We start from the raw sequence: 27,186 nt of genomic DNA on the forward strand, positions 1-27,186 counted from the left end.
CGTCCTCGTTCCCTTTTTTTGTGTGGAGAGCATGAATGCATGTATTGTGGAATACATGATCTTCTGACAGATTGATAAATGGTGCTGATCACCAAGGGCATTTAGGTGTACGCATGAACAGATGTAAAAGAGGAATATGACAAACATGTTTATGATGCAGGGAGACTTGTCAGGGAGCGCTGCTTGCCCGAAGCTGCCTTTAAGGTGTAAATTCAGCGGGAGCTTGTATTAAAATCTATTTCACTAATTTTTGCATATTTTTTTTTGCTTCCCTCTGATATACACATCTTTCTGCCCATTTTTTGTTGGAGAAAGCGTGTTCTCCCTAAAATGAGAGCACGGGTTGCGGTGTGGGCCAGCCCTCTGTTTCCAGGCAGGTTAAGGGCTATTGTCTGGTGCAACGATTGGCTGACCGGGTTGCTGGGGCAAATTGCATGTAGCAAATTGGTGGGTGGGACCATAGTCTTTAAATATGGGGGCACTCTGGACACAAGATCTACCCACTCTGGAAGAACGGCAGATGAAGGTGATGGATTACATGGAATTAGCAGAAATGGCTGGCAGGATCCGAGACCAGGGGGAGGAGTCAGTGGAAGAAGACTGGAAGAAATTTAAAGATTATCTACAGAGACATTGTAAAATTAATGAATTTTAGAATAATGTTGGATTGAAATCAAGTGGTTTCTAGCTGTAATGGGTTAAAAGAATATGAAAAAATGGGCTTATAAAAGTAAAATTTCAAGATTACAACAATTTAAGAATAAGGATTTGGGTAGAATAAAGAGGAAAACAAATTACTGAGCTAATAAATTGAACTGGAATACAAAAAAAGAGAGGTATGAGGAGGTCCGAGAAACAAGTAAATGGAAAATAATGTGATGGAAAGATTGATTGTTTTTAACAATTCTTATTCTGTATTCCCCCCCCCCTCTTTTTGTTTTATTTTTTGTAATGTAAAAATCTTAATAAAAAATTTATAAATAAATAAATATGGGGGCACTCTGCCTTTAGCTTTCTCTTTAGCAGAGTGCATCGGATCACCTGCCTGCCCCCCTGCCCTGTGTTCCAGTTGACCTTGCTTTGCCTGTCATGGGGTCGTCTGCCTTGGTGCAGGGGCTAGTAGGAATTTTGCCATTTGGCTGATTGGCTGGTGCCACTTGGTTTTTGCCTACTACTTAGCAATTCGTCACAACTTGTAAGGTTGCGGTTAGGCATTGGTTATAAAAATTGGTGGTGGAGGGGTCAGGATAGGCTGTGCCTGCCCCTCCAATGGTGCTGGAAGGGAATTCCGTTAAAGGAATCCTGGGGCTTGCCATGATTTTGTCCAATCCCTGAAATGGGACCAGGGCCGGCAAGCCTTGGGGAGCTGGTTGGGTGAGCGGTGAGGGACTGACGCTCAGTTCAATTGATCCCCAACATTGTCTTTCCCTTCACTGGCTTCCGATGGAGTTCAGAAAGTCAGTTCTGTCCCAGGCGGGGGGGACAGATAGTCATAACCAATGTCTAAACAACCACTCACAGATTTTGTATTTTAATAAAGTTGTGGCCAAAATAGTGCCCCAAAACCTTAAACTTAAATTACGTGTGATGCGTGAATTATTTTGAGGGGTGGCTTGGGGACCTACACACTTAACTGCATTGCAAAATCCAGAGAAGTGCAAATTACAACAGATAGTTGCATTTTGGGCCACGTATTTCTCCAGGAAGAGCACATTGTGGAGGTTCAGTTCGGCTCACTATTTAATGTAAATCCCTCCACCCCCCCCCCCAATCTCTACTATGAAGTAATATGAAATAAGTTATTTCAATGAAAGAAGAAAAAAATGTATTTCATATTGTGGCGTTTGCCCGTTCGTTTAGAGCCTGTCTGTACGGGGGGGGGAGAGAAAGGGTTAAAAACGTAGACCAATAGGAAAGCTGGAGGCGGGGCCTACCTGTGTATAAAAGGGCTTCGCCCGAGGTTTGTTAGAGTTGTTGGTGGGGAGTTGGTTGGTTTTAGTGGGTTGGCTGGTTGGGAAAGGCAGTTGGAGAATCAGTTGGCAGGCAGTTGGGAATAGAGAGACAGTTAGGGCACGTGGGTTCTTGATGAAGGGGAGGTAGGAGAGATAGAGAGAGGAAAATAAGACTAAGAAAGTAAAGAGCAACAACATTTGGAATGCCGTAAAAGTTTGTTTGTGTCTGAAATAAAATGTTGTTGTTGTTGAGTCATTTAGTCGTGTCCGCCTCTTCGTGACCCCCTGGACCAGAGCATGCCAGGCACTCCTGTCTTCCACTGCCTCCCGCAGTTTGGCCAAACTCATGCTGGTAGCTTCGAGAACATTGTCCAACGATCTTGTCCTCTGTCGTCCCCTTCTCCTTGTGCCCTCCATCTTTCCCAACATCAGGGTCTTTTCCAGGGAGTCTTCTCTTCTCATGAGGTGGCCAAAGTCTTGGAGCCTCAGCTTCAGGATCTGTCCTTCCAGTGAGCACAGCAGGGCTGATTTCCTTCAGAATGGAGAGGTTGGATCTTCTTGCAGTCCATGGGACTCTCCAGAGTCTCCTCCAGCACCAGAATTCAAAAGCATCCATTCCAATCTTTATTAATTGAGAACCTGACTGAGGCTGAAGTGATTTTACCAGGGAGGACCTGGTTGGTGACAGCGGATTAGTGGTGTACGGGTCAATAGTCCGTGAGACGACCAGGGGCTCCGTACGAACGCCACATATATATATAGGACCATATAAATCAATAATCAATATAAGTGCCATTTGAATGTAGATCTGTGGTTGTAGCATGCAGTTTTCAGAGCCCGGATAACTGCTTTATCATTTCCTGGCAGTCCTGGAACCTGCAAATTAATCTTGATGCTGCGTTATTTATGCATTGGATAAATTAGCAGTCAGTGATTTTGTCTCAAAACTTTGAATCATCAGCACAGATGGGTGCAAAAGATTAAGTAACATCTTATTATATCTGTTACAAAGATTAAAAGACTGTAGACCCAATGTAAGCATCTATCCTTCCTCCAGTTTGTACAGTGCTCCCATTTAAATTTTAACAAGTGCTTAGCAGAGGCCTTGAGAGAACTAAAGTGGCGTTCATTATTCAGGAAGCCTGCTAGATGTCTTCCATGGGTCTCTGCATCTATGAATGAACACTTTTCTTTGGATTCTGTCTGCTGTTTCCAGCAAGCCTTTCTATGATTGGAGCAAATGGGAGAGTCGGAGAGATCAATATAATTTTCCTTTCTGCTGTTAGGCATTGCTGCTCTGTGTTGTCGATCTCTGTTCGGGTAACAATATATGTGGAAATTAAATTGCTGCTTCTGCACAACTATTAAAGTGCCAGGAATCCTGCCTTCTTTTTCATCTGACCACTTATTTTTCTTACTATCCGCCCCCCCAGTGCATCTGCAAATAACTGTTTAACTGGCTGTTTAACCGATGCCTCAAATTCAAACGGTGGCTGAATTTGCAGACTTTTTTTTTAAAAAAAAATAGTTTTCCAATATACCCCCAATAATAGCCAAATTATAACAATAACAGTTAATTGAATTTTGCAGTGATCTTTCATATATTTTCAGACATCATTATGCCTACCCACCATAGTTTGCTCTAGCAATGGCTACAAAATTTTTAGGTTTTACTAAACTGTGTGAAACAATTTTATTAGGTCAGAAGATAAAGAACTGGTTCTTACATGGTTGCTGCAGCCAGAATTATATTTGCCAAATTCTGGAGATTACAAACATTACTAAAAATCAGATAATGGATTGATAAAATTCAGGATCTTGCAGTTTTGGCCAAGCTGACAAATTGAGAAGGAAGGCAAGCTAAAATGGCATAAATTTACTGATTATAGTGAAGGACCTGTTTTACAGCCAAATAATAATTATGGTTTTGCAATACACTAATATTTATGAAGAAGTATTATGGCAAATAGATATAAATATGCTTATTTATCTTGAGAAATATTAGTGAAATCTGTTAATCCATGGTCTTGATTTGTTTATAGTTTGGGATATAAAGATAGAAATGATCAAATAAGTCCTTCTGTTAGGCTCTCGTAATTTCTGCTCATTGATGAAGCAATTATAGTTTTGTTGCTTATGCTTTTAATTTGTTTGGGGGGTTTTTTGATAAAAGAAATATGTATGTTGCTGGGACAATAGCAATAAATAAAAGTGAAAATTCAGATGTTTAGAACCCAGACCATATTTTGGATCCCTAAACAGGTAGGCAAACCGCGGTTTTAACAGTGGCTTATTGGAGACCAAGTTCTGTGAAGAAGTGTTGAAGGAGTTGGAAGGAGGAGAAGAAAAAACCAGTGGCAATATGATCACTGTCTTCATATATTTGAAGGGCTTTCACATAGATGGAGCAAAGCCAATTGGTTCAGATACTAAGAAAACAATAAGATTTAGACTAAGTAACGATTTTCTTGATCGTTCAAAATGCTTGATAGTAGAACAGACTGTCTCGAAAGGTTGTTCACACTCCTTTGTTAGAGGTTATTGAGCAAAGGTGGTTGGCCACTTATCAGAAATGCTGTGGTAGTGGATTTTGTGGATTGCCAGGGATCTGACTACACAGTAGTACCTTGGTTCTAAGAATTAATCCATTCTGGAAGTCTGTTCCAAGACGAGACCATTGATCCATACAATGAAAGCGATAAACAATGTACTGCAGTCACACAATCAATCAGTCAATCAATCAGTAGCTGAACTGGCTTCCACACAGTCACAAAAGCAAAACAAAAAAGCTGCAAAAACGCAAAATAATTAGCAAAAACAGGCAGACCTCAGCGTAACACCCAAAACGGAAGTGTGGCACTCAAATTGGAAGAGTAACACTCAAAACGGAGCACGTCCGGCTTCCGAAAAAAGTTCTCAAAGCGGAACACTTACATCCGGGTTTGCAATGTTCGGGTTCCAAGTTGTTTGAGTAACAAGGCATTTGAGGACCAAGCCACCACTGGATGACCTTTGAGGTCCCTTTCATCTCAGATGCTGTGATTTCAAGCTTTCCGTATCTGATGATTTTGGAAGAATATACCTCCAAATTTTACATAAGAGCTGAAATACTCTTTTTAAATTTATCTCCCAACTTCCAGCAGGAACTTCCAAGGCAGCTACACAAAAACACCAACATTTAAATTTAAGAATGACATACTGTATTGGAAATCCCAGCAACAAAATTAGAAGTAAAACCTGTGAATGGAGACATTATGGAGGATGAACTGGTAATTATTCAAAACAAACCTTTTAGACTGAGGTTTTGGGGGAATCAGGGGATATAGCAATATTGTTGCTTTGAAACTGGCATATTGCTAGTTTAGATTAGTAACTATACCTTCGTAACTATTATTTTAAATTAATACTCATGGATGACTGAAGGTTTCCAAAAATGAATTTTCAAGAGCAAACATATTCTAACTTTTTAAAAAGAGTGATACCATTCCAGAAACCTGTGTAGTTCCAATTAAATAGTTCCTTCTAACTCTACTCTCCTAGTTCCAATGTCACAATTGTTAAACATGAACTTAAAAAATAGATTGAGAATTCTGTTTATCCAACCTTAACTGACTTCTTAAGCTAATTTTAAAATGCATATTTTTTCGTTCCAGATGATAGTGAATCATAGATGTGATTATAATATTCATAGCTGGAGCTAAGAACTTTTCCTTTAGTTGAAACAAATACCTTTGTAGTTCTGGAGTGTTTCCTTTTTATGCCCAGATATGTGTGACACTGAAGTTGTTGAAGATCCACTTAATTGGTTTTATAGAAGTATTTGTTGTTGTTTAGTCGTTTAGTCGTGTCTGACTCTTTGCGACCCCCTGGACCAGAGCACGCCAGGCACTCCTGTCTTCCACTGCCTCCCGCAGTTTGGTCAAATTATAGAAGTATACAGCATTGCATTCAGTAGGGCTTACCCCCATGGAAGTATTAGAGGATTACACTCTCAAAGTATGGTTAGATCAATGCAGCAACAGCAACAGCAGCACCACTTTTATTATTTAAACCCTGCCTGTTATGTACTGAAGTTCTCACCCTGGGCCAGCAGCGGGATACTGTAGATAGTTTTCACTCAGGTCCACATATGCAAATAAGGGACTGAAAGTGATGTTCAGTGATTGGATAGTTACAGAAAATGGTTACTGTTGCGTTCTAGTGGAGCTCTATATAAGCAGGCTGGTTGAACCCTTCAGTTCTGTTCTGTTCTGGCCTGGGAATAAACAAGAGCTGTTTGAAGAATCGCTGTGTTGTCTGATATGTTCACCCACAACTTAACACTGCCCATCTGGCCAGGTTTCCCCAGCCACTCTGGGCGGCTTCCAGCATATAAAAAATCATAATAAAACATCAAGCATTAAAAACTTCCCGATACAGGGCTGCCTTCAGATGTCTTCTAAAAGTTGTGGATCTGCCCTTGAAACCACAGCTGGTACAAAGTGCTGCAACCAGAATCGCTTATGCTTTTCTGTCCGTATTATACCAGTCATATTTACATTGCACCGGCTTCCAATTTGTTCCCAGCCCAATCAAGATGTTAGTTATCATAGCCTTAGATAGCCTGGGGCCAGGGTATTTGAAGAACAGCATCCTCCTGCTGTCACTTGTGGTGGTCTTCAGAGGCCCTGTGCTATGTTATGCCACCAGAGAGGTGCAGTTGGTGGGACAGAGAATGGGTGGCAACACTTCAGTTATAAGACAGCCAACCCACACAACCTGGAGAGGTCAGGTTGACACCACCTCTGCTTTATATAGGTGGCCAGCTAAGATATTTAATGCAATTCAATATTTCAGGATGGCTTTTAATGCTCTCTGGTTTTTAATTGTGGTGAGAGTTTTTTAAAACAGTAATTTGAAAAGTGGGGGCATGGGAAAAAGAAACGCACACCCACAGAGAATTAAACCACATATCTAATGTACCGTGTAATTTGGTCCTCAGGCTTTGTTTGTGTGGCGAATAAGGATTAGGGCAAAGGATGTAAGTAATAGGATGTTAAGAGAGTGGTACCCCGGTTTTGCTGCTTTGGGTGGTTTTGCGTTCTTTGGGTGGATAGTCATCATGTTGCAGGTTTCCAGAAGTGTAAATATTTGTGTTTTTCTTTTGCAATGTTTTTTTTAAAAAATGACACTGCACAGACTATTATGTAACTTGTTGACATAGCTTTTTAAAACCTGTATATGACAGTGTTTGTTATGCCCTACAGCCAAAACAGTTAATTACTTATTCCTCCCCCTGCCTTGCTCCCTATATTTGGGCTCTCTCCAAGTCAGATTACTTATGGCTCCACTTGACCTTCAAGGTACGCTCTTATTTGCCTTGTAATTGTGTTTAAAAAATGGACTCTTTTTGGGCGGCGGACACAATTCTCACTCTTTCTCCCTCTCCCTCTCTCTCGCTCTCTTTCTCTCTCACACACACACAGTGTGTGTTTTGCTTGTAAGCCATATAAGGGATATTTATTGATTGGTGGCTAAAGAAATTTAATAAATAACAAAACAAAAAAATAACGGGCCAGATTCAAATAACCAATTTCAACAGTAGAAGGCAGGACCCCAAAGGAGACATTGGGAAGCATGATCCGGAGCAAGCCGGAAGTCAGGGCTTAAGGGTAATGAAGGGTACAGGAATATGCCAGAGATCATGTTCCTTAAGCAAAGCTCAGCTGGACTAAGAAAAGCTGAGACTTTATATCCCTTCCTGTCCAGAAAGTCTAATAGCCAGCCTAGGTGACTACCAGCTGTCCAAGGCCTGAGACGGCTGCCAGCTGCAGTTCACATTTGCACAGGGAGCCCGACAGCGGTGTGTGTTGTGCTAGCTTGAATGATGGAAAGTTTTCCGTGTGTCTCCAAGGTTTAGCGTGATTTCAGGAAGAGCCTCAACCCTTCTCCTGAATTCCGGGGGGAAAGTGTCTTTCTCTCATTTTAAAAGAATTTTTTTAATCTGTATACCGTCTTTCTATCTTACAATACAGTACTCAAGGCGGTTTACAAGCTGAAGAAACAAAAAATGTACAGTGGTGCCTCAGGTTACAGACGCTTCAGTTTACGGACTCTGCTAATCCAGAAATAGTACCTCGGGTTCAGAACTTTGCTTCAGGATGAGAACAGAAAATCGCGCAGTGGTAGCAGCGGGAGGCCCCATTAGCTAAAGTGGTACCTCAGGTTAAGAACAGTTTCAGGTTAAGAACAGACCTCCATAACCAGAGGTACCACTGTACATCTTATAACAATCTAATGCAATACAAAAATGTGATAATGAAACATAACTTTAAAATAGGCAGCCTGCATCAAAAAGTAACATTCAACAATCATCAGAATAGTATTAACAAATAATAACAACATATAAAAATTAAACAGAAATCCACCCAACAGTTACAATAAATAATTTACAAACTATGATCAATAAAACAACGGCAAGCCACAGTACATAAAATAATACAGTACAAATTGAGAAGCAGAGACGAGAGGGTGTGTCAAGGCAGGTGGAAGGAGCCCTTGCCTGGCGCAGTCTCTCCCCTCATTGACTTTGGAAGCGCTTGGAGATACCTAGGGTGGTGTTTCTCGGATGTTTGGTTTGTGACCAGGGAGAGACACCTGTAGTGTCTCCCTGTGTGTGGCCTTTCTTCTCGAGAGACATGCCTGATCTGTAATGGAGACTCTCCTCCCTTCTCTGAGTGTAGTTCCCCTCCATAGCTCAAGTGAGAACCAGCTGGAGTCTTAGTATTGCTCGGGTCCAAGCTGCTATCCTTGCCTATAACACCCTTCTGCACAGGCACCAAATTAAAAAGAAGCTTTCACCAAGTGATGAGCATGCTTGAGGAACGTCAGAATATTCTGAAGCCTCCATGTCTTCTCTCCCCTGACCTTACAGAGCCTGAAAGTTTTCCAAGACTAAAAGGGAGAATGGGGCCAGGGGCAATTCTTCCTTGCCTCCAGTGACTCAATTATTATTATTAATAATAATTTTATTATTTATACACCACCTCTCTGGCTGGGTTTCTTCAGCCACTTTGGGCGGCTTCCAGTACATAAAAAATTGTAAAACGTTAGACATAAAAAAAAAAAATCCTGATGTAGTGCTGCCTTCAGATGTCTTCTAAAAGTCACATAGTTTTTAATTCCCTTGATATCTGGTGGGAGGGCGTTCCACAGGGCAGGTGCCACCACCAAGAAGGCCCTCTGCCTGGTTCCCTGTAATCTCACTTCTCGCAGTGAGGGAACCGCCAGAAGGCCCTCAGAGCTGAATCTCAGTGTCTGGGCTGAACAATGTGGGTGGAGACGTTCCTTCAGGTATACCATTATTTGCAAACTGTTATATGGAGCATTTTCGCAACTGCTTTGCTAATTGAGGCACCAAATTATTTTCTTTCTCTTCAGAGTAGGAAAACCTGCATGCTGCTTTGAAACAAAGGGCACATTTTCTTTGGCGACAGTCTTGCCTGTCTCTTAGTTCTGCTGCTTTCAGTCTCCAAACCTCTTCTGGCTTCTCCCATCCAGGATCTGTGGGCTGCTTGCTTTCTGCCTTTTCCATGAGAGAGTGTGGGGGAGGAACGTTCCTGTCAGGGAACTGCCATCAGCGCCGGAGGGAGAGAGCAAGAGCCAGAGGGATTCCAGAGAGCATCCAGGGATCGGGAGAAGCAGCCCATCTTCTGGGGGAGAGAATCAGCGTAGCACCAGTGGAGAAGGGGGGCAGGTGGGGGAAGCGACGAGGCGGTCCCATGACTCCTTGCCGGGGACCAGCGGGGAGAGTAGGGGTCCTCCGCTGCCCACGCCCTCCTTGCGCAGAAGGCTTTCGCGCAGAGAGGGTAGGCGGAGACTAGGCGTCAAAGAGCTTCTTTGCTGGAAGAAGTTTAAGAAACGCCCACTGACGGATTCTGCCAGCGATTGAGTCAGCCACGGGTGAGTGGCTGTCCGGACAGAAAAGGTTCACTCAGGCAACTCAGCCAGGTGTTGGCACCCAGCCGGGGGGATAAGCACCGGATTACTCACGAGCAACCCCTAGAACCATTACAGTTCCAAAGGAATCTACATTTCAAACCGCAGGCAGAAATGAAGCTCTTTGCTGGGCATGATATTACCATTTTCACGTCTCTTCGACTTCATATAATAAATAATAATAATAATAATAATAATAATAATAATAATTTATTATTTATATCCCCCCGCAATCTGCCTGGGTTTCCCCAGCCACTCTGGGCAGCTTCCAACAAAATATTAAAATACAATAGTCCTTCAGATATTAAAAGTTTCCCAAAACAGGGCTGCCTTCAGATGTCTTCTAAAAGTCAGATAGTTGTTTATTTCCTTGACATCTGGTGGGAGGGTGTTCCACAGGGCAGGCACCACTACCGAGAAGGCCCTCTGCCTCGCTTCTCGCAGTGAGGGAACCGCCAGAAGGCTCTCGGAGCTGGACCTCAGTGTCTGGGTAAAAGGATGGGGGTGGAGACGCTCCATCAGGTATACTGGGTCAAGGCCGTTTAGGGCTGTAAAGGTCAGCACCAACACCTTGAATTGTGCTTGGAAACGTACTGGGAGCCAGTGCAGATCTCTCAGGACCGGTGTTATATGGTCTCTGCGGCTGCTCCCAGTCACCAGTCTAGCTGCCGCATTCTGGATTAGTTGTAGTTTCCGGGTCACCTTCAAAGGTAGCCCCACGTAGAGCGCGTTGCAGTAGTCCAAGCGGGAGATAACTAGAGCATGCACCACTCTGGCGAGACAGTTCATGGGCAGGTAGGGTCTCAGCCTGCGTACCAGATGGAGCTGGTAAACAGCTGCCCTGGACACAGAATTAACCTACGCCTCCATGGACAGCTGTGAGTCCAAAATGACTCCCAGGTTGCGCACCTTCAGGGTCCTTCAGGGGCACAGTTACCCCATGCAGGACCAGGGAGTCCTCCACACCTGTCCGCCTCCTGTCCCCCAAAAATAGTACTTCTGTCTTGTCAGGATTCAACCTCTGCCTCACTGAGTTTAGTTATTAAAATTTTTGGATTTCACTCTCCTTAAACTGGCTAGGTCAGGGGTCGGCAACCCGCGGCTCCGGAGCCGCATGCGGCTCTTTTGCACCTTTGCCGCGGCTCCGCAGATCCTCGGGGACCCTGAGCAGAAAAGCAGAAGCGCCAGAAAGAGTAGGGGGATGGAGCTGGGCAGCGGCGGCAGCGGAGCTCGAGAGGCGGCGGCTGCTGGGATGGAGGAGGAAGCGGCAGCGGCTGGAGAAGGGCTGCTGCTGCTGCTTCTGCCGCCGGAGGGAAGTTCTGCCAGGCGGCTTCATGGCTCATAGCTTCCCCCGGGGTAGGGCGGGCGGTGGCGGCGAGGGGGACACCTCGTCTGGAGGACGGTGAGGAAGCAGCCGAGCAGCTCACGGCGGCGCCTCTCCCCTCATGGTGCAGGGAGCGAGGAAGAAGAGGAGGAGGGCGGTGACAAGAAGGCGCGCCAGGGCCGCTCCCTTTCGCCGTCGTGCAGTCCGCCCGCCCTCAGGCCCCGCGCGCCGCGTGACGTCGAGAGCCGCCCACCCAGGCCACGCTCTCCTCAGCCCCGCACGCGAGGCACCTGAGGCGAGGGAAAGAGCGCGCACGTGCGCTCGAGGGAACTGGCGGGGCGGGGTTTTTGTGGGGTGGCGGTGGTGCTTCGGGATCCTTTTCCGTGCCTTGCTTCTCAGTGGCCGCCGAGTTGAGGGAGAGCACCTGAGGGGAACCACAAAATGGGCCTGCCCTCCCTGTCTGGAAGGGGTGAATTATGAGAAATGATGAGAAAGTTGCACCAGCAGAAGGAATGGATATGTGCTGTTAGTAAAAAGAGAGGGAGTTGAACTGCAGGGAGGGACAGACACTTTTCTATGTATTAATTTGTATAATGCCCTCTATGCACATGGTGCTTTGCAAAAAATGGATATGAGAGGTACCATACCCCTCTTTGCTATCTGAAATAGACTCAGGGAAAAGAGAGAGAATGGGGGAAGGGGAAGAATGTGTGGTTATTTACATTTGGCTTGTTTTGCGGCTCCCAGTTTTCTTCCCCCCTTTGGAAATGGGTCCAAGTGGCTCTTTTTGTCTTAAAGGTTGCAGACCCCTGGGCTAGGTTTTGAAAGTGCTTGAGTTCGGCTGGATCATGCCACTGTATTGAAACAGGCAAATAGTCAAATTTGGCATGACATTAAAAACAAAACAAAAACATATTTTAGCCTAGTTGGGACTGCAGCTTCAGTCACGTGATCTGGCAGGGCCTTCCTTTCTTTGAAGCCATGTGCCAGAAAGCAGTATCCAGTGTTCTGGCTTAGCTACCAGGTTTTATATTATTAAAAGAGAACATAAATTATCATTTTGTGGTCTAGAGTAATAAAAAATGCAAGTTGTCAGTTTCTTCCTTAGTTCTGTACAAGACTGAATTGTGAATGAAGCACGCACATTAAATTTAGTCTGAGGAAAGATGCATATATAATTTAATTTGCATATATTAAAAGCTTAGTTTCATTAATGATTTAAGATTCTCTTACATTTGGAAGCCTTCTGCATCCCCCCCCCCCCCCGATTGAGCTGCTCAGTCTCTGGAGTTGGTAGTATTACTTATGCATTATAAAATTATATTGGTTATATTGTTGGAGCTTTCTTTCTCCCTCACTTAAAAATAACTGGTTTTGGGTCTTATTAAGCAGGATGATGTTAGCATTCTGCAAGCAATTTTAAGGAGCATGCTGGGATATCAGCTAGTTGTTGTTGTTGTTTAGTCGTGTCCGCCTCTTCGTGACCCCCTGGACCAGAGCACACCAGGCTCTCCTGTCCTCCACTCCCTCCCGCAGTTTGGTCAAACTCATGCTGGTAGCTTCAAGAACACTGTCTCACCATCTCGTCCTCTGCCGTCCCCTCCTCCTTGTGCCCTCCATCTTTCCCAACATCTGGGTCTTTTCCAGGGAGTCTTCTCTTCTCATGAGGTGGCCAAAGTCTTGGAGCCTCAGCTTCAGGATCTGTCCTTCCAGTGAGCACTCAGGACCGATTTCCTTCAGAGGTTTGATCTTCTTGCAGTCCATGGGACTCTCAAGAGTCTCCTCCAGCACCACAATTCAAAAGCATCCATTCTTTGGCGATCAGCCTTCTTTACGGCCCAGTTCTCACTTCCATACATCACTACTGGGAAAACCAGAACTTGTAATATACGGACCTTTGTTGGCAAGGTGATGTCTCTGCTTTTTAAGATGCTGTCTAGGTTTGTCATTGCTTTTCTCCCAAGAAACAGGCGTCTTTTAATTTCGTGACTGCTGTCATCATCTGCAGTGATCAAGAAAGTAAAATCTCTCACTGCCTCCATTTCTTCCCCTTCTATTTGCCAGGAGGTAATGGGCCCAGTGGCCATGACCTTCGTCAGCTAGTTAAATAAATATAAATGAAGGACTATGTATATGTGTTTCTATCTGTGCATTGGGTTGCCAACATGGTGCCCTTTGGGCGCAAATATGGTCACAATGGTATACCCCAGAACCTCCTGGGTTCCCTTCTTCCATCCTCCCTCTGTTAAATTTGACTTCTGTTGACTTGCATGTCAAACATTTGTACTTCTAAATGTTCAAAAACTTTAAACACAGAATAGGAAGTTAGACCCACATTAGAGTAGGAACTCCTGTCTTTGGTGGTAAATTTTATTTTTCTTTTAAAACATTTGTACACCCACTGGAACAAAGAAGAAGAAGAAGAAGCCCCAAATATGGAACAGCCCTCCCACCCCCCCTTCCAGTGACCACTTGGTGAATCTAGCTTGAGAGGAAAAAAACACGCATGACATGCTTATGACTACACAGAAGAAAGCTCAAATTGTTGGATTGTCTTCCATAGAAAATCATGGTTTATCCCAGAGCTGAAAAAAGGATTGTGACATACTTATTTCCTGTTTATTTGCTTTCACTTAATGGACGCCAAACTGCAAAGAACTCCTTTAGTTGAGTTTCTCTTCTCCTTTGCCAAGTTTTATGGTGAAATTCAATTTTTGTGCCATAGCGATGTTATATAGTCTATGTCACCATTCACCAAAGGCTAAAGTATAACCTGCCAATTAGAAGTTTTTGACACTCTCCAATCTAACTGGCAACAGCCAAAAAAATAATTAAGGACTTGTATGTTGTATCTTCATTTTAGCGAGAAGTATTGAATGCAGAGATAGATGTATATTCTGTTTTGTGACTCTTGTTGTTTCTTTGAAAATCACAGACCAGTAAGAAAACATTACAGGGCAGTTCCAACACATGTTTGCGTAAGACTGCTGTACCTCACATCCCCTCCAACAGTTGTATTCTTTGGAGCCAGATGTGTGCACTAAATGCAAGAGTAAATAAACTAAACTAAAAGCAGATAAATCCATTTTAAAGAACACTCCCTGGCTATTTCAGAAGTGGGTACGACTAGTTCCAGATACTTGACTGTGCCTCATCTGAAATTACTTGATCTACGTCTTGTTCCCAAATTCCCTCTAATGAGGAGAATGAGTTTGTTGTTTTATCGTTCAATAAAGAGCATATCTTTGAAACTAATACTTTTGTACTGTGTTCATATTCTAAAATTAAGTGCTCAAAACCAGTTAAGTCCCTTTGCACAGATTTCTTTATTGATGTTTCCGTAATGAAATTATGTGCTTAGTGAAGTTTGAGCCAATTGATGTGCAGGCCTTGCAATTTATTGACTCATTTCTCTATAGATAGGGGTTGCCAGTGTTCAAAAAAGTCTCATGAACTGTGAAACCCTCTGCTAGACCAGTTGTTAAACCGAACCAGCTTGTTTCAACAGTGGAAGTTTAATCCCAGTGGAAGCAATGGAGACATATCTTTCATGAGTTTCTAGCTCCATTTCTTTCAGACCAGAAGAGTAGCCTTTGGAAATGGGTTCTGGATTTCATTTATCATGCGGAATTATTGCTGGCCTAATACAAGAATTTCACATTTTGACTTGTCTATTTTAGCAATTTCCATGTTTAGCTATGGGCTATTAATATCATCGGCTACACAGGATATTATATTATGTAGCTGGAAAACTTCATAGTATGTCAAAAGACTTAAGACATCTGAAGGCAGCCCTGTTTAGGGAAGCTTTTAATGTTTGATGTATTACAGTATTTTAATATTTTTTTGGAAGCCGCCCAGAGTGGCTGGGGAAGCCCAGCCAGATGGGTGGGGTATAAATAATATATTTTTATTATTATTGTTGTTGTTGTTGTAGTTGTAGTTGTAGTAGTTGTTGTTCTCCCCAACCTGGCTGCTTGGCATGTTTGTAGTGTATGGGGCGTGGGAGTTGAGGCCTCACACTTGGTTGGTTGGGGATGATTTTGGGGAGAAGGATAATTGTAGAAACATTTATTCAACCTTATACAAAGTTTGCGATTTCCATTTATTTAGTTCCTTTTTACAAAGTATACATGTGATGCAAAGATTCAGCTGCAATAGTTCCTTTAGATTTTTGGCAATCGTTAACCCCAGTTAACAAACTGTTTTGTTGTACAGTGGAAAGCCATATTTACTCTGTTACTGGCTATGTTGCCCTGGTGGGATATTTACACGTAAAATACCACAGTTGCTGTAATTTTTTAAACTACAATCTTTTCAGAGCCTTCTATCTCATTGACTAGGGCAGGAATTGTCTTCAGAGCATCTGTTGTCAGTATTGCTATGTCAACTGCAGGTAAAAAATCTTTATGTTCCTGCTTGTTTACCATTATGCCCGGTGTCTATTTTTATGGATGCCAAAGATTCTAGAGAAACAACCAAAAGTGAGGGGGGCGGGGGGCATCCTGTAAGTCTTAAAGCCACAGTAGTCATATCCATTTACCTCAAACCTTCATTGTAGTTGGGTTATATGGGGAGAGGGCGAGAGAGTGCTTGAATAAGCTATGTAAAATAGATACTGGGAGTTTGATGTATAATAGTCTTGGCTACAAACTGTAATAAAAATACAATACAATACAATTTTAAAAAGCAGTTGCCAAGGTTCAATAAGTGGTCAAAAGCTCTGTGGGCGTCCAGTGACATGATGCCCAGCGGTTGTGTTATATCTTACTGTAGTGTGTGATGCTTTGTTGTTGTTGTTTAGTCATTTAGTCGTGTCCGCCTCTTCGTGATCCCCTGGACCAGAGCACGCCAGGCACTCCTGTCTTCCACTGCCTCCTGCAGTTTCGTCAAACTCATGCTGGTAGCTTTGAGAACACTGTCCCACCATCTCGTTCTCTGTCGTCCCCTTCTCCTTGCGCCCTCCATTTTTTCCAACATCAGGGTCTTTTCCAGGGAGGCTTCTCATGAGGTGGCCAAAGTATTGGAGCCTCAGCTTCAGGATCTGTCCTTCCAGTGAGCTGATTTCCTTCAGAATGGAGAGATTTGATCTTCTGGCAGTCCATGGGACTCTCAAGAGTCTTCTCCAGCACCAGAATTCAAAAGCATCAATTCTTCTGCGATCAGCCTTCTTTATGGTCCAGCTCTCACTTCCACAGCTTTAACTATACGGACGTTTGTTGGCATGGTGATGTCTCTGCTTTTTAAGATGCTGTGTGATGCTTAGTATCATCCTAATAGAACTTGTGCAGTTCATTAACTTGGATTACTTTTAAAAAGATCAAACAGCCTATATGTTTGGAACAAAGGTGAAAATTCGCTTGGATACCAGATACCTTGTGAAGTTTTGGACGAAACTGAAACAGAAGGAGCTATGATAAAAACAGTGGTTGGACATAGGGTGAAGTTGAGAATGCAAGAATAACTTGGAAAATGACATGGAAATTGTAGTTACAACCCAAACAAAATGCTGCGCTTGTCCAAAGGAATGTCGGAATACCTGCAGGTCTTCACAGAGAGCAACCAGTTAGTGAATACTATTTGCGATGAACCTGATAAAGGAGGAGGATAAGGATGCGGTGTTGCAGGTAACATGTGGATTAAAAAAGAAGAAAACTGAACAAGGTGGAATCTCTTCATGAATGGCACCTCTTCATAAACGGCCAGATTCTCCAGGTAATGTTGGTGATACAGTGAGGCTTCATATATCAGATGCTGATTGGAGCAGAACTAGTACAAGAGGTATTGTGGTATTGATCATGTCAGTTGAAGATGGACAGTGCTATCAACTAGGCACCAAAGGGGGAAAGCCGAAGCACCTTTTCAGTTGGAACAACTTTCCATTTCTTTCTTGAAAATGCATTAGCAGTTTGGAGAAGTAGCTCCTGTCAGACGAGTTCTGGGAGAAATAGCAACGCGGCAGTCATTGACTTGTGGACAGGGTTATCAGCAGTGGCACTCGAAAGCAAAGGACTTGACAAACATGTATAAATGCTTGGCTATGAATGTACTGTTCACCTCAGAATGTCACAGTGGCTGTTGCAACTTACCAGTAAAGGGAAGAGAACAGGGTGCAAATCATCATCATCATCATCAATTGGAAGTGACATTCATTACTGCACTCATATGCATTCTGTGTTCAGGCATATAATTTCATAACAGTTTAAATCAGTACAATTCTAACATGTTGACCTGTTAAATAACTTAGGTTGCAAACCTGTAACCACTTAGCTGCACCTCCGAGTAGACATGTGTAGGATTGCACCGTTAGTCTTCTTTATTTAAGAAAATCTATTGTCACGTCCACCTGCGTATTTTTGGGATACGAACGTGGCAAACCCGGAAGTATACTTCCAAGTTTTCGCCGCTTGCACATGCGCAGAAGCAGCGCCTCTGCTTACTGACTTTTTGGGTTGTGGACGGACTCCTGGAACGAATTAAGTTTGTATCCGGACGGTCTACTGTATTAAAAGAAAAAAATCCTGAGTTGTATCCAATGGTATTGCTCCTTTGATAGTAAGGCAGAATGGGAACTGTGTTCGAAACATACATGATGCTAGGAAGGGGGACTGTGTTAAAGAGAAGATGGTTGTGATATTATTCAGTTCTGCACATAAGACATGCCATTTGTCAAAAAAACAACAACACTGTAAGAGTGTGTGGACAGGTGATTGCTGCTCAGTAGTGCAGCAACGTGACACATGCTCACATTGAATAAACGCAAGCATTAATTGGTGACGAACTGAACATTTTGACTTAAGAATGCATAGAAAATTTAATACTTTAATAGGTCTTCTTTGGCAATCACTTGTAGCCAAGTAAGATTGTCTTCCATAAACACGGTGTTAACAATGAGTCCGTAAGTGACCGTGGAGGCCAATTCTGGATCCACACGTCCTTCCACAGTGGGGACAATTGGTTTCTGGGTGGGAGTTGATCACGGTGTGGATTTGCCAAGCGTGCCTTCCTCTTAGCATGTTTCTCTCTTGCATCCTGAGTTCGAGTGTCTTCAAAGCCCAGGACACCTTTGGCAAAGGCTGTTCTCGATTTGACACTTCTGGTGGGATGTACACATCTTGAAATGACATTTGTCAGAAAAACAAAATAAAAATACTTAAGAGTGTAGAAGAGGACGGGAGTAAAACGCTGGCTTAAGAAAGAAAGAAAAGGTGCTTGAAGTAAAATTTATTCCAGGCCAAATGTGTTTTGGAAGAAACATTTCTGCAGATCTACATTTTTAGCGGAGATTCTCACCAGATGCCTGGGACACTTCCAGCAGGAGTTGTCTGCCATAGATGCTTCCCCTGTTTTGTGCTCGTCTATTCTATAAGTAGTGTACCATGGTAACCGGGAGATCAACTTTTAGGATAATTATAGATCTGAAAACACTGTGCAACATTATTAATATGGTATAAGTAGCGTTATAGCATTTGCCACGTCTACTGTAATCTATTTATTTTAAGCATTTTAAACCCACTCTTTTAGTCAAGGCTTCCAGAGCAGCTTACAAAAACTCGTAGATTCCCTTCCTTCAGACTTGCAATCTAAAGGACATGGCGCATAAGGGAAAAATGGGAGTTAAGGAGATTCAGGCATTCTTTCCTAACAGTTGTTACACTGACCCACTGGGGTGGTAGTCTGATGTAATGATTGCCACAAGGTGACAGTTGAGTGAGAGCCAAGGGCATCTTGTGTTCAGCAGCGGCAATGGATGTTTCTCCTCTCTTCTCTTTTGCAGCCTGATGTAATTAAAGAACTCCGCATTTGTTTGTCATTCAATACATGGCATGGGCATCCTAAACACAGATGCCCTATGAGAAAAGTCATGTCCTGTTGTATAATCCTTGGCACCTCCCTTTATAGCATGTCACCAGTAAATCTGTCCTGTAGACCTAGCCTCACACTGGTATCTATCTATACAGTGGTGCCTCGCAAGACGAAAAGAATCCGTTCTGTGATTCTCTTCGTCTAGTGGTTTTTTCGTCTTGCAAAGCAAGCCCATTGACGGATTAGCGGATTAAGCGCTATTAGCGGCTTTTAGCAGCTTATCTGCTGATCGGATCAGCTGATAAGCGGCTTAGCGGCTTGGAAAAGGGGGGGAGGGGAAAAACCAGCAGGAACTTGCAAGACATTGTCGTCTTGCAAAGCAAGCCCATAGGAGATTCGTTTTGCGAAGCACCTCCAAAACGGAAAACTCTTTCATCTAGCGAGTTTTCCGTCTTGCGAGGCATTCGTCTTGCGGGGCACCACTGTATTGGAGCCCCCAAACCGCAGAAAACTAAGCAGTCTCAAGAGATCAACTTGGCCAGAGTTTGGTATCAGAATAGCTATTGTTCAGTGGTGTCCGTCACGTATCAAAATAAACTTGTTTTCTTTCTGAAGTTCTTTGCAATGCAGAACTTTGACCCCTTGTTGCGGTCCTTTTTCTCACCGTCAGATACTGATCCCGTGATGTTTTGCAGTTGTACAATGCAAGTGTGGAATTGGGCAGTGGCTTATGTTAAATTTTATCAAACTTTTTTCAAAGTAAGTTTTTAGCCCTTTTAGCTGTGAGCGTAAGCTTGAAAGTGTTTACAATTCCTGGTAAAATATCAGAAGCCAGAAGTGGGGCTGGAGCAGTGTTTTCAATGGGGAGAACTTCAGTTCAGCGATGTGATTTAGCTCTTTACTCCTCCCCATGACTAGCAGCAGCAGAATAAATTAGGGAAGTAAGAAAATATATGGAAATATAACCTGATTTGCATAATGATTGCACACTAGTCAGTAGTAGCTCAACAAAAAGCATTTATCACTACTCCAGGGCATTCTCGTGCAGTTTTTCAGAAGATATTTTGAGATGAAATTCTTAAATTCTTTACTTAAAATATTTTGTACTGTAATACTGGGATGGTGTGACTGTTTGCCACCTGTTCATACATGAATGCTGTTCCACAGGCAAGCTAACGTTGTGCTGTCCACTGGTTGATTTCTGCAAAGTGTGGGTGGCTTTGGTAGTCTTGGCTGGCTTCCCCTGTGGGAAGGGGCCAATTCCAGTATCTCTTAGCAGAGGTCCTTGGAGGATCTCCAAAGTGCACTGTGAAGTCAGGTGTGATCCCCAGCCCATCATATCTTAGAGCTGAAAAGTGGGGCATGGGACTTGTCAGGCTTACCAGATGCTCACCATGGTGAGCATGTTTATGAACTTCTAATTGCTTAGTCTAATAAGAATGAGTAAGTATTTAAGAATTGATATGTAAATTGCACTTTGCAGAAGACAATTACTTGTAGTAAGAATGCGCGTCACTTATCTATAATAAGATTTAATGAAAACATGTTTGGGTTTCCCTGCAGCTTGTGGGGGAGAAGAGGGCTGAAAGGCCAAATTTCCTTTCAGTTTGAATGAATATTCCTGGAAGAATATACTGTAGTCACATCAGCAGAAGTCCTGACAAGTTATTCTATATTAAAAGTGATCACATCTGACTCTTCAAATGAAAAGCCAGCAAGTCTTGTCTTCTGGCTGAATAAATGGACCTACAATAGACTTTTGACCCTATAACTGAAATGTTGCGATATAACAGCAGCAGCACAGCAGCTGATATGTTGATCTAAATTCAGTTAATGAGTTTGCGTGTTAGAACCTGTTCAACTACGATTATCTTCAATCAGGAAGATTGTGTCCAATATTTTATTAATAAATTTCAAATATTTGTACGTAGGAAAGAATAATATATCAAATAATTATATAGATAGAACAGTGTTGTACGAATGGGTGGGAAACAAAGTTAAAAGAATGGAAATTTAAACACTAATACAGTGGTGGAATAAACAAAATTATGAAAAGTAGCAACTATGGATGGACTCAAAAATGGCAGGTGCAATGCTGGGATTCCATTCCATGGACGGCAGCAGTCTTCAAAATCCTCTATGGACGAGGTGAATCAGACCTTTAGCTGATACATCCGGGCTCAGCTTGGAACTGCCGGAACTGACTTAGCTGCTTCTCCAGTGCCTGGTTGTGGGAGTACATCTCCACATACCTGGCCTGCTTCTCCCGCTGATAGCGCAGGGCTGTTTTCTTCTCCTCTTCCCAAGTTTTCCGCTCCTGCTCAAAGTTTGCCTCTTGCAGCTGGGCCTAGCGCCTCTCGCACAGCAATTCTCCCCATAGCCATTCAGCGCCCTCTGCACTCTCCCCCTGCATCCCCCTACTTTTAGAGCCGTCTGTTTCACAAGCCAAAACGTCCTGGCATTCTTGCATGGGAGAGCCCCATGGAGGAACAGGGGAGCCATGCTCTGGAAAGGCTTGGAAAGAGTCCCCCAACTGTGCCACTTGCGAGTCCTCGGCTTGCAACTCTGTTTGGACTTCCCGCAGCTGTGTTTTCAAGCTGAAGATTTCACCCTGTTTCTGGGCCATCTCCTCCCGGGCATCTTGGAACTGCTGCTTGATCAATGAAATCCTTGCAGTCTTCTGACAGACGTCCCACTGGGTCTCCTCCAATATGGGACTCAGGCGCTCTGCCTGGTGGTGCTGCAGCCTCAGCTTCTCACGCTGCCTCTGGTGAAGGTCCAGCTCTTCTTGCAGCCGTTTCTCTTCCTGCTGAGCTTTGCAGAGCTGCAGCTGAACCTCCTGCTTCAGTTCATCCAGCTCATCCATCCACAAACGCCATTTGTCCTCAAACATCTGTGTGAAGGGATCATCATTCTCACTCAGATTTCTCTCCAGGCCCTTCTCAGTCAGCCGGTCCTCGAGCCGCTTCACCACATCTTCCAAGGAGTCCGTGGGTTCATTCGGAGGGTGTGGTTCCCCAGAGCTCTGCAGGGGGATCCGGCTCTTGCAAGACAGAGGTGTTTTGTCTACAGCCAAAGGGTCGCGTGGCCCCCGAGAAGCCCTGTCTAAGGAGTCGCCAGTGTGGTTGTTGTGGCCTACGGAAGCACTGAGCTGGGTTGGAGCAGGTTTGAAACGTGGAGTGTCGGTGGGGAAGCTTTGGATAGAGTTTGTGCTCTCATCCAGGCTGATGGTGTGCAGCAGGTGACTGGCTGCGTTGTGCGGGGGTGCTGGTGCTGTTCTGGGCCAGGCTCCTGTTGCTCTTGGACAGCTTCTGTTTTTTTTTTATTATTATTAATATTTTATTAAGTTTATCAATAGAAAAATTCAAAAAAATACAAAAACAAAAAAATACAAAATTACAAACATTAAACACAAAAAGAAGAAAAAAGAAACACATATAAAAGAAAACAAAACTCCCTCTTTCTTTAATTTCTCATCTTTAGTTAACTTATTTTCCTGACTTGCTCACGCCTCCCTTTTTTGTATCCCTTTTGAAAACTGGTTCAGCAAATTCATATCCTATTAGTTTATCTATTATCAATCCCATCTTACAATTTTACCTTGTTGCTAGAACCCCTTCAATTCATTTCAATGTCATCAGCATTCAAAAATTTTACAATGTTTCTGTAAATAAGCTTTAAATTTCCTCCAATCTTCTTCCACCAACTCTTCTCCCTGGTCTCGGATTCTGCCAGTCATTTCCGCCATTTCCATATAGTCTATTAATTGCATCTTCCATTCTTCCAGAGTGGGTAGATCTTGTGTCTTCCAATGCTTTGCAGTGAGACTCTTGGACAGCTTCTGGCCTTTGGCTGATGACCGTATGCACAACAGGCTCTTCCATGATACCAAGGCAGAGGGTCTGATCCGACACTTGTCAAAGCGTCCACGTTCAGGCAATGAGCTCTTGGAGAAATCAGCTGCCTGTTGATGGTCCCGGAAATACCGCTTGGGGGACTGGTTCTCCTGGTCACTCTCATAGTCCCTTTTAAAGCCACCTCCAGATGACTGGTGCTTCTTCTCAGCCTAGGTGTCCCACTTGCCCCAATGGAAGTAGCCAAAAACTCCACGCTGTGACGTTCCTTTCCGGAGCAGCCGTCTGGCTGACGCATGCCATGTAGACCTCCTGGAGAAGTCGGCAAGAAATCCCGTTTCTCTACTCGGCTGCCCACGTTGCCCATGCTGCCGTCGTTGTCAGGCTCAGAATCCAGAGTGAGAGGATCAAACAGACAATGGCAGGGGTTAACGGTCACATGAGCGGCCTGTTCTGTTGCTATGGAGTTTTAAACACAAGCGGAATGCCAGCACATGATGGCTGCCTGCAGCCTGATCCCTGGCTAGACTGGGCTGGACTCTGTTCCGCGACCACCTCCTCCTGCTGCAGCTCCTTAGTCGGCTCCATAATCCCTGTCTTTCCATCCATTTACGTATTCATTCTTTGCACTCTTATTTAGTTGCAAACAACATACCGTATTTTCCCATGTGTAAAATTTTTTAGTGAAATATTGTGGGGCGTCTTATACACGGTTGGTGAATGCTCAGGAGTTCCGGCTCTGGCTCTGGTGTGGGCGCCCAAGCTCTGACCTGGGCTTGGGTTCGGTTTGGGCTTTGACACAGGTGCAGATGGCTTGGGTTTGGGCTCTGGCCCGATTTCTTAATTTTGGGTTCAAAAAAATAAGGGTCTTCTTATACATGGGGGCATCTTATACACTGAAAAATATGATATTCTTTCAACACATTGTTTTGTGTGTGTTAATAAAAAAAACCCATTTGCAGTTTTTCCAATTTGGGATTATATATAATTATATTGTTACCTTGCTGTATAATTTCAGAAGTTCATTTATACAGCTTTTGGGGCATTACCATTGGCTTTGGTACATTGCAAAACCTATAGTTGGACATTGATTCTATGGGTGTAATGGCTCATGGGAGAGGGGAGTTGGAGAGTCTGTCTGATGGCCGTGGCTTCCATTGCAGTAAGCTTTATTGTACTAGCCAAAGGCCATGACAAAACCATACAAACACTATCCACATGGCTTCCACTGACTCGTCCCAACTTTCACAGGGAGTCCTCCCAATCTTTTAAATTCCACACCATGTTTTCTATGTCACCCAAGAGGAGATTTTCACCAGACTTTTCATACTGAAGTCTTTGAAGATGATGACGATGATGACGACGACGATGACGACGACAACTACTGCTACTACTGCTACTACTACCACAACTATTAATACATTTATTTAATAGGTTTATATGCTACACCTTCCTCCAGAAGAGCCCAGTTTGGCAACTGATAGGGCTATTAATTAGTCAGTTGAAGATGGAGGCAAGGCAGCTTTAAGATTCAGGGGCACAAAATGCTGGTAGTTGAAAAGAAAAGGCTAGAATAAAGGGCAAGTGTAGTTTCTTCTGGTTGTTGACCAGAAATAAATTATTTGGCCACCAAGTCAATCATAACGACTGGGTGTGTAGACGGCTGGCTGAGGCCCATTGTCTGATTAATTCACAACAAATGCTGTGTCTGGCAAATTAGCCTTGGCGTGATTTCCTACAGGGCTCACAAGTGCAAGTTGTAGTTGCTTCACCTTGAAGTAGTGATTGTAGTAGTGAACTAGGAGTAGGTAGACACTGCTTGCCATCATGTCTTGCTGATTCAATACTAGTACTTACCATGCTCTGCAGGTGGATTCTAGACCGTTAGCTGTCTTTGGTACTTGGCACACATGCTAAAGGTTTGGGACTAAACCGTCACTTGTAGTTTCCCTTGCATTGCCTTTGAGTATATTTATAAATTAAGTTGCTTTTGGGCACCCTTTGATCGTACAGTTCCAAGGCAGGTTACAACACAATTCCAATAAAACTGAAAGTAGGTGAAACCATCTCACCACATTTCAACCAGGTAAAAAAAACCCTATGGAATGTCCCATGGTTTATTGCAGAAGTAGACTAAACTGCAGGAGGCAGTGGAAGACAGAAGTGCCAGCTGTGCTCTGGTCCAGGGGGTCACGAAGAATCAGACACGACTAAACGACTAAACAACACAGACTAAAATCCACAACAGCCTTGGCAAAATGCTATGTCTTTATCTAACACTGAAATGCCAACAGCGTTATAAAAATAATAATAATAATTTATTATTTGTACCCCGCCCATCTGGCTGGGTTTCCCCAGCCACTCTGGGCGGCTTCCATAGAAACCAAAAATACAGTAAAATATCACAGATTAAAAACTTCCCTGAACAGGGCTGCCTTAAGATGTCTTCTAAATGTCAGGTAGTTATTTATCGCTTTGACATCTGCTGGGAGGGCGTTCCACAGGGTGGGCGCCACTACTAAGAAGGCCCTCTGTCTGGTTCCCTGTAGCTTTGCTTCTCGCAATGAGGGAACTGCCAGAAGGCCCTCGGCGCTGGACCTCAGCGTCCGGGCAGAACGATGGGGGTGGAGACGCTCCTTCAGGTATACTGGTTGATGCAATTCCTACCTCCAGGGAAAGGGAGTTCCATAACTGGTGCCTCGCCATATCCCATGTTACTGCATGAGCTATATCCCATAAGAATCTTATCATTAAACATTTCATCCCTGTTTGCTAAGGCACTACCCCTCGTAAACAACTACAGTGCAGTTATCCATGGTTCCGTTGTTTTGGCAATATCTTGTTCTCATTCTCCATATGAAGGCTGCAGTATGCCTCAAATAATTAAATAATCTACCTAGGTCTTTTATGTCTCTGGTAATCTTTCTGCTGGGCACTCACGCTCTGCAGATATCGAAGCAGAGCAGCAGGTGATTTTGTGAAAAAGATAAATGAAGCTTTTAACTTGAAAGACTATTCTCTGCTCCTCTGCTTCAATTAAAATAAAATAAAACCCAGGGCTCTTCAGTGCTCTGCGGGCAGCATTCTGGACAAAGCACTTGGATGAAACCAACTTCTTGCAAACATGTAGAAATCCAGTAGATGGAAAAGTAGGCAGAGTGACGGGAGCAACGCAAGGCTTCTGGGGGGGACTCTGATTCAGCTCGAGATGCTTTGTGGTTCAACTCAAATTCCCCCAATTTGCCTGGTTATCTGGCACATTCCTAGAATATGCTTTTAACAGTCTTCTACCTGCAGTAGGATATCCTGCAAAGGACACTCCCCCATAAACTGCATGTGGTTTGTATAAGCACCTGGTTGTTGGCATCTGTCTGCCTCTGGATGCAATGGAAGAGTGCTCCTTCAGGGCAAAAGTCTAACCTTTGGGAGAGTTACAGTGCCTGCTGTGGCTGTGGAGACCGATGCAGGAGAGACATGTTTTATGTTTTATTGCAGGTGGGGCAGATTAAGGTTTCCTGTTTTGTTGCTGGTGCACTGTGTCATTTCTTCTCTCTGCAGTCCTCCTAGTGGTTCTCCCTTCTCTGGTTCTCCAGGCACTGCAGTCATCTGCAAGGGATTCCCACACTGTTGCCAGCCTTTGCGTCTTTGAGAGCCAGTGTGGTGTAGTGGTTAAGAGCGGTGGACTCGTAATCTGGTGAACCGGGTTTGATTCCCTGCTCCTCCACCTGCAGCTGCTGGGTGACCTTGGGCCAGTCACACTTCTCTGAAGTCTCTCAGCATCACTCACCTCACAGAGTGTTTGTTGTGGGGGAGGAAGGGAAAGGAGAATGTTAGCCGCTTTGAGACTCCTTAGGGTAGTGATAAAGCGGGATATCAAATCCAAACTCCTCCTCCTCCTCCTCTTCTTCTTCACATTTGCAGACATCTTTGTAATGCATATATTTGGTCTGCCAACAGGCCTGGTGCCTGAAGCCAACTCCTCGTAGAACACGTCCTTGAGGATCCTGCAATCTTCCATTCTCTGGACATGACCAAGCCAGCATAGAAGTTGTTGAGACAGGAGTGTGGACATGCTAGATGTGTGGGCTTCAGAGAGCACATATGTGCCTGAGACTCTGTCCTGCCATGTGATGCCCAAAATCTTCCGGATGCAGCACATATGGAAGGCATTGAGGAGCTCCTGTAAACTGCCCACAACTCACTTCCCTAAGGCAGCATGCTCTACATGCAAGCCTGGTAGACCATCTTGATATTGGTTGTTAGCACCACATTC

General features: G+C 43.8%; 2 protein-coding genes across 23 annotated transcripts in view; one reads left to right on the top strand and one right to left on the bottom strand.

The window, feature by feature from the left end:
* ADGRL3 (adhesion G protein-coupled receptor L3) overlaps positions 1-27,186 on the top strand; it is a 574,776-nt gene that overhangs the window by 34,260 nt on the left and 513,330 nt on the right. The gene's annotated exons all lie outside the window — the stretch shown is intronic.
* Positions 21,143-25,626, bottom strand: LOC309522720 (NEDD4-binding protein 3 homolog; the record flags this gene model as incomplete). The annotated part of the gene is given in 6 exon segments (XM_082206191.1): positions 21,143-21,406; positions 21,410-22,308; positions 22,888-23,125; positions 23,260-23,372; positions 24,244-24,324; positions 25,581-25,626. Coding segments are annotated over 6 exon segments (1,563 nt in total). The 3' UTR covers positions 21,143-21,220.

Source organism: Podarcis vaucheri (genome assembly GCF_965113315.1).
Source record: "Podarcis vaucheri genome assembly, chromosome: 17".
NCBI classification, from domain to species: domain Eukaryota; kingdom Metazoa; phylum Chordata; class Lepidosauria; order Squamata; family Lacertidae; genus Podarcis; species Podarcis vaucheri.